General features: G+C 44.6%; 2 protein-coding genes across 2 annotated transcripts in view; both read left to right on the top strand.

The window, feature by feature from the left end:
• The window catches only part of dusp19a (dual specificity phosphatase 19a), a gene marked incomplete at both ends in the record, with an annotated part of 12099 nt that extends 8292 nt beyond the window's left edge, over nucleotides 1-3807 (top strand). Inside the window, one exon of the mRNA XM_080038534.1 lies at nucleotides 3601-3807. Coding sequence (XP_079894660.1) covers nucleotides 3601-3807 — 207 coding nt within the window. The remainder of the gene's footprint in view (nucleotides 1-3600) is intronic.
• A 1451-nt stretch (nucleotides 3808-5258) lies between these two features.
• The window catches only part of pde1a (phosphodiesterase 1A, calmodulin-dependent), a gene marked incomplete at both ends in the record, with an annotated part of 40833 nt that continues 38591 nt past the window's right edge, over nucleotides 5259-7500 (top strand). Inside the window, one exon of the mRNA XM_080038533.1 lies at nucleotides 5259-5299. Coding sequence (XP_079894659.1) covers nucleotides 5259-5299 — 41 coding nt within the window. The remainder of the gene's footprint in view (nucleotides 5300-7500) is intronic.

Below are 7500 nucleotides of genomic sequence, written 5' to 3'. Positions count from 1 at the left end.
GACACAGACAGACAGACAGACAGACAGACAGACACACTCCAGAGGGGGTCAAAGCGCAGGGTCAGCCATAGTACAGACAGACAGACAGACAGACAGACAGACAGACAGACAGACAGACAGACAGACAGACAGACAGACAGACAGACAGACTCCAGAGGGGGTCAGAGCGCAGGGTCAGCCATAGTGCAGCGCCCCTGGAGCAGTTTTGGGGTTTAAGTGTCTTGCTCAAGGACACAATGGTAGAGATGGTGGGCAACGTAGATGTAATACCAGCCACCACTAGTTTTACTACTACTAACACCCTCCTGTCCGGTGCCGGGGATCCAACCAGAGATCTCTCTCTCTCTCTCTCTCTCTCTCTCTCTCTCTCTCTCTCAATTCAATTCAATTCAAATTGGCTTTATTGGCATGAAAGTTACAGTTTTGTACAATATTGCCAAAGCACATCATCAAATTAATAAATAAAAATATTCAACATATAACAACATAACATACAGATGATTACAACAAAACAGAATGAAATGAGACCTGGTGTATTATGTCCTAATGTTGTGGCAAGCCGAAATAAACTGTCCTGCGAGGACGGAGCTCTCTTTACGCTCTCCCATTAATATTCTAAATTGCTCTTCAGGGGAGTTCATAAAATGTGGATGTTTTTGGCCGAATTTGTTAAAATATGTTTTGCGGACATTTTTAAATTTGGGGCAGTGAAGGAGGAAGTGCTGCTCTGTCTCTACAGCAGCTTCTCCACACTGCTGGCACAGCCGCTCCTCTTTGGGCAGCCATGTTTTCTCGATGGCCAGGCTGTGAGCGCTCAGTCTGTCTCTCTCTCTCTCTCTCTCTCTCGAAATCGAAAAGCGAAATTTGAATAAAATAAAATAAGATTCTTAGTAATTGTATGAAAAAATACAACGAAAAATCAGGTGCACTCACGGACCGGGCTCAAATAAAAAAAAAAATAGTCAGAATTTATATTTACTTCTAGCAAAGGGAAACACACACAAATGACCCAACTTGAAGCTGTCAACGGTACTTCTTGATTGGAAAATGTGCGGTAGAAACTGCTGCCCTTTTCCAACGTGCCATTACCATTCTTTTTTAATGCCTATAGTTGGACTTTTTATAGTTTTAATTTAGTTTTAATTTATTTATTTATGGTTGAAACGGCAAACCCTTTGTTCACCGTCTTAGTTTTGAGGCAGAGATAGTCTGACACACGTCCTCTGGATAAGCACGCACGGAGAGATGTTTACGTTGGTGTAGAATGATTTATTTTAAACAATAACTCCGGTTGACTTTCCTAAAAAATAATAAACAGAAAAACTCCAAAAAATATCACTGATTTGCGGCCAAAAAACAGGGTTCTTACTAGACAAAAATACTTCTAAATGTGAGATAATATGAAGTAATGTGCGAGCGTGAGCGTGGGCGTGGTCAAAAAACTGTAGGCTCTCTACCTTCCCAACCTGAATGACAGGCATTCTCCTCCCTTAAATGAGGTAACACCCCTCACTCCCCAGGTGACACCAACACCTAATCACCACCAAGTGCATAAATAAACATAGAAATAAACATATGAATAAACATTAGATTAACATTTCACACACTTACTAATTCACAAATCATAATTTGCCATAAACTAAAAATGTATTTACTTAAAATATATTAAACACCAAAAATCTCTAAATGGCTCCAACAATGGTACTACCTCAATGTGATGTTTTTGACCTAAACAATGACGGCACTTCATTTTGTTGTTGTCATGGTCTGTCTTTGTCCTGTCTTGTTTTGGTGTTACCTGTTTTATTTTGGTATGTCTGTCTTGTTCCTCCCCATGTCCTGTCAAGTTTCCCTCCTGTGTGATTGCTGCTCCCTCCCCTAATGTGTTTCACCTGTACCTCGTTGTCTACCCTGTCTTGTGTGTGTGTGTATATAACTCCCAGTGTTTCTTTGTTCCCTGTCCGAGCATTGTACCTGTTGGTGAGTCTGTCCCTGTATGTTCTGTGGACAATAAATAATCTTCTAGGTTGAGTTCCGAATCGCATACTCTTTCTTTTTTCTATTCTACATATACATCCGACGATAAAAATAATCTAGTTAGGATGCAGTAGGCATACTATTGGGACATACTTTACTCTCTTATTTCATCATAACATTGCGCCTTGATCTTGCCTCTTGCTTTTATATCCGTCGCATCCCCGTTTGTTTTCATATGGAGGCTTCGTCGATGTGACTTCACTTCACGTGCGCACTGGATTGTGGGTCAGAATCGCCCAAATAGGATGCAGTTTTCAACACTAACAATCTTGGCCGCATGAAGTAGGACATCCGGGTACTTCTAACCATCCTAAATCTGGCCACAAGAATCGGGACATCCTAATTCTTTTTTCTACATACTATATAGTAGAAAGTATGCGATTCGGAACGCAACCCTAGTTTAACTTTCTGCATCAGGGTCCTACTGGCCTGCCTGTCTGCCACTTACCGTAACAGTTGTACTTGTTACAATGACAATACAGATATACTATCCTATTGTTCAGACCGCACAAAAATGTCTGTCAACGCTAGTTCTTGATTGGAAAATGTATGGTAGAAACTGCTGCTCTTTCTTTCTGTCCCATTGTGTAGACTAGGAGCTTGATACTTAGTAATCTCATTGTTCGTGCGACTGTGCAACACACACACACACACACACACACACACAGAGCGGCCCCTAATAACTGGGACACTTTGCGGTCTCACCCTTCCATCTTAATGAAGACAGAGGCTGTAATGGGAGAAGCTAATGAGTTTCCACAGACACTAACAAACCAACTATCTATTAACTAAAGAGCACGTCAGTGAGGGAGTGAGTTGTGGTCTGAAAGGACACACACACACACACACACACACACACACGCAAAACTTAATTTTCACACCTGATTGTATTTTACTTAAAGAGTCACTGTGTAGTTTCAGAGGAGGGGTGTTTGTTTACATTCACAGAGCCTGCAGTTATTTCACCAAACATATTTTCTCTACATGTAATTCTTAGTATTGAATAATTCTATCATCATAAATCAAATTATTTTGAGGAACCTGGAACCAAACGTAAGACTAGAATATGTTTGTAAACCAAACTGTGGGCCCTGCTGCTGTAAACAACAACAGTGAAACAGTAACTTTTCAGGAAGCTTTCTAACTTCAAACAGTGTTCCAGGGATCTACATTTTCCCTGTGAGGAAAGTTTGAAGCACCTTTGAGTCTGCAGAGACCTCTAGTGTTCACACAGCGACACTGCAACTCAGGTTTACAAATTATATCCGATGTTTGCTCTTCCTTTCTGAGCATATCATCACAATAAAAATGTCTTTGCTCTTTAAGATTATTCATTGTAGACGGTATTGTCTGTCTGTCTGTCTGTTCATCTGTCCGTCCATCCTTCCATCTCTCTCTATCTCTCTATCTCCATCTATCCATCTATCCATCCATCCATCCACCCATCCATCCATCCACCCACCCATCCATCCATCTTCTTGTGCCCTCTAGTGGCTGAAATCAACAACTACAGTTTTAACACAATATATAATATCATTCACTTTCTGTGTCTCTTTCCTTTAGAAAAGTGTGGTGTTGGTGCATTGCAACGCGGGTGTGTCACGGGCCCCGGCTGTCGTGATTGGCTACCTGATGTCATGTGACGGCCAGACCTTCGACGCTGCGCTGTCATTGGTCAAATCTGCAAGGCCCGCCTCCTCACCCAACCCCGGCTTCCTGGAACAACTGAAAAACTACAAAACGCCTACAATGAACGGAACCAAACACTGAAATAAAAATTAAAGAGAAAATGTTCGGAAATGTAGTTCACACACAGACAGACAGACAGACAGACAGACAGACAGACAGACAGACAGACATACAGACACACACACACACACACACACTCGCACACAGACAGACACACAGACACACACACACACTCGCACACAGACACACACACACACTTTTTTAAATCCAATATTTTGATTCCAAGAAGTGAAATAAATATTCTATTAAAATGAATTGCCCTGCGTTCCAATCCCCATACTTCCATACTATTTAGTATGCCAGAAAAAGATTTAGGATGTCCCAATACATGCACGTCAATTGTACTATGCTGAAAATACCTAGATGCCCCACTAACTCCAATAGCATTTTGGAGTATTCGTCTTTATTCTTGACATTTCTCGACACAATGAAAAAAAAACTTCCTTATCTGATTTTTTTTTCTCTCCTGTGGCCCTAAAACTCTTCTGTACTTTAGTATGTAGTGTAGTAAAAAGACTAAAACTCTTCTGTACTTTAGTATGTAGTGTAGTAAAAAGACTAAAACTCTTCTGTACTTTAGTATGTAGTGTAGTAAAAAGAAAGAGTATGTGATTTGGAACGCAGGGTAATCTTTCTCGAGAATTGGCTGATTTAGAATTGGTACATAATTGACTCTGAAATACATTATTTGGTTGTTTGTTTGTGTGTTTTTGTTGATGGTTTCTTCTTGTAGTTTTTTGCTGCTGTAGATCTCATGTCATGTTTGTGTTTTGTTTATTTAAATACATTTGAAAGTTAATTAGCAATGAAATCCAGAATGTGATTTAAACATAAAAATTAATAAAAACTTGAAAGAAAAACATGTGTAAATGTTTGCTGTAACCGCTCACTGTTAATACCATAAAAAAAACACTTGTTACATCTCCATTTACCACTTACATACTCTTTCTTTTTTTTATTCTACATACTACATCCGACGTCGACCGACGATAAAAAGAATCTAGTTAGGATGCAGTAGGCATACTATTGGGACATACTTTACTCTCTTATTTCATCATAACATTGCGCCTTGATCTTGCCTCTTGCTTTTATATCCGTCGCATCCCCGTTTGTTTTCATACGGAGGCTCCGTCGATGTGACGTCACTTCACGTGCGCACCGGATTGTGGGTCAGAATCGCCCAAATAGGATGCAGTTTTCAACACTAACAATCTTGGCCGGATGAAGTAGGACATCCGGGTACTTCTAACCATCCTAAATCTGGCCACAAGAATCGGGACATCCTAAATCTTTTTTCTACCATACTATATAGTAGAAAGTATGCGATTCGAAACGCAACCTCAGTCCAGGTTGATGCCACTCCCCCGGGCGGGGCTTGACCGTACTAAAGGAGGGAGAGAAGCGCGCCGCCCCTTCCCCTCCCCCTTCCCCTCCCCTTCCCCTCCTCACAGCACACACAGGAAGCCAACAGCATGGAGCTAGCTGGAGAGAATGGAGCTCACAACTATCCCAGGTAAATAATTTAAAGTGTACAGCTCATGTTAACTTTGACCAATCAGAAATAATATACCCCAGCTTTAACTATACACAAAATGGCAAAAAACTTGACAGAGCCTAGGCTGTGTATTTACTAGTGCACAGAGTACAGACAGGTAGTGGATCATGAGGAGATAAAAGGCAACTGTTTTTAACCTGATGCCTTTTATTTATTTTTAATTTGTTTGTTTTAGCTGTATGTATTAGCTTGTTTTTATATAGCCTGTTATGAAGTGTAATTTTAGCATTATAGTGTCAATTGTGGTGTACTTTGTTTGTGTGTGTGTGTGTGTGTGTGTGTGTGTGTGTGTGTGTGGCCTTGTGCAAATTCTGCAACTTCTTTTCTGCTGCCTGTCTTGGCCAGGACTCCCTGTGAGAAGAGTTACTGTAACTCAATGGGACCTTCCTGGTGAAATAAAGGTTAAATAAAAATAAATGAAATAAATAAAAAATTCACTGATTTTGACCAAAAAAGTGATTTTGACAACAAGCGTTCTCCAGAATCACGGACTACACCTTTTTTTGTGAATTGTTGGTGATGTGGCATTAATTAGTATGAGGAAGGGGATAGAGAGAGGGGGGAGGAAAGAGGGAGAGAGAGGGGGGAGAGGTAGAGAGAGAGGTAGAGAGAGAGGAGAGGAAAGAGGGAGAGAGAGGGGAGAGGTAGAGAGAGGGAGAGAGAGAGAGAGAGGGGGGAGGAAAGAGGGAGAGAGAGAGAGGGAGAGAGAGAGAGGGAGAGAGAGGGAGAGGTAGAGAGAGGGAGAGAGAGGGAAAGAGAGGGAAAGAGTGATGTAGCATTAATTAGTATTAGGAAGGGGACACAGTTTGACCTCCTTTTACTGTCTGCAGCCTCGTGCTCGAAAGGACAAGAGACCTCTCAACACTTCAGTTTGAGAGAGGGAGAGAGAGAGGGAGAGAGAGAGGGAGAGAGAGGAGAGGGAGGAGAGGGAGAGGAGAGAGGAGAGGGGGAGAGGAGAGAGAGAGGGAGAGAGAGAGGGGGAAGAGAGGGGGAGAGAGAGAGGGAGAGAGAGAGAGGGGGAGAGGGAGAGGGGGAGAGGGAGGGGGGAGAGAGAGGGAGAGGGGGAGAGGGAGAGAGAGAGAGGGGGAGAGGGAGAGGGGGAGAGGGAGAGAGAGAGAGGGGGAGAGAGAAGGAGAGGGAGAGAGAGGGAAAGGGAGGGGGAGAGGGAGAGAGAGAGAGAGGGAGAGAGGGGGAGAGAGGAGAGGGAGAGAGAGAGGGGGAGGGGGAGACAGAGGGGGAGAGAGAGGGGGGAAGAGAGAGGGAGAGAGGGGGAGAGAGGGAGAGAGAGAGGGGGAGAGGGAGGGAGAGGGAGAGGGGGAGAAAGAGAGGGAGAGAAGGAGGGGGAGGGGGAGAGGGAGAGAGAGAGAGGAGAGGGAGTGGGGGGAAAAGAGAGAGGGAGAGAGGAGAGGGAGAGAGGGAAAGAGGGGGAAAGAGGGGAAAGAGGGAGAGAGAGGGGGAAAGGGAGAGAGGGGGAGAGGGAAAGGGAGAGGGGGAGATAGAGGGGGAGCGAGAGAAAGAGAGAGGGAAAGAGGAAGAGGGAAAGAGGGGGGGAGGGAGAGAGAGGAGGGAAGAGGGAGAGAGAGAGGGAAAGAGGTAGAGAGAGGGAGAGGGAAAGAGGTAGAGAGAGAGCGAGAGACTGAGAGAGAGAGAGAGGGAGAGGACACTGCACTCATAACCTATTCTCTCCTCTCCTCTGTTCTGTGCAGAATGTGGATAAGCGCAGTAGCGACATGATGTCTTTCCAACGTGTGAACAAGCACAAACACACAGAGTTGTGGGTCTGCTGTTTGGACTGTGATCTCTGGGTGTGCTGCTGAGTATGGGCTCCAGCTGCAGCAAACTGGACAGTAAGATGACGGTGGTGGCAGTGAGGGAGAGAGGGAAGGAAGAGAGGGGGGGGGAGAGGGGGAGAGGGGGGGGGAGAGGAGGGGGAGAGGGGGGGAAGAGGGAAAGAGGGGGGAAGAGGGAGAGAGTGAGAGAGGGAGGGAGAGAGAGGGGGAGAGAGGGAGAGAGGGAGGGAGAGAGAGAGGGAGAGAGGGGGGAGAGGGGGAGAGAGGGGGGAGGGGGGGGAGAGGAAGAGAGGGGGAGGGGGGAAGAGAGGGGGAGAGAGAGAGAGGGGGAGAGAGGGGGAGAGAGGGAGAGGGGAAGAGGGAGAGAGG

Source organism: Ammodytes marinus, assembly GCF_949987685.1.
Source record: "Ammodytes marinus genome assembly, chromosome: 12".
In the NCBI taxonomy this organism is placed as follows: Eukaryota; Metazoa; Chordata; class Actinopteri; order Uranoscopiformes; family Ammodytidae; genus Ammodytes; species Ammodytes marinus.
This window is presented reverse-complemented; position numbering and strand designations above follow the sequence as displayed.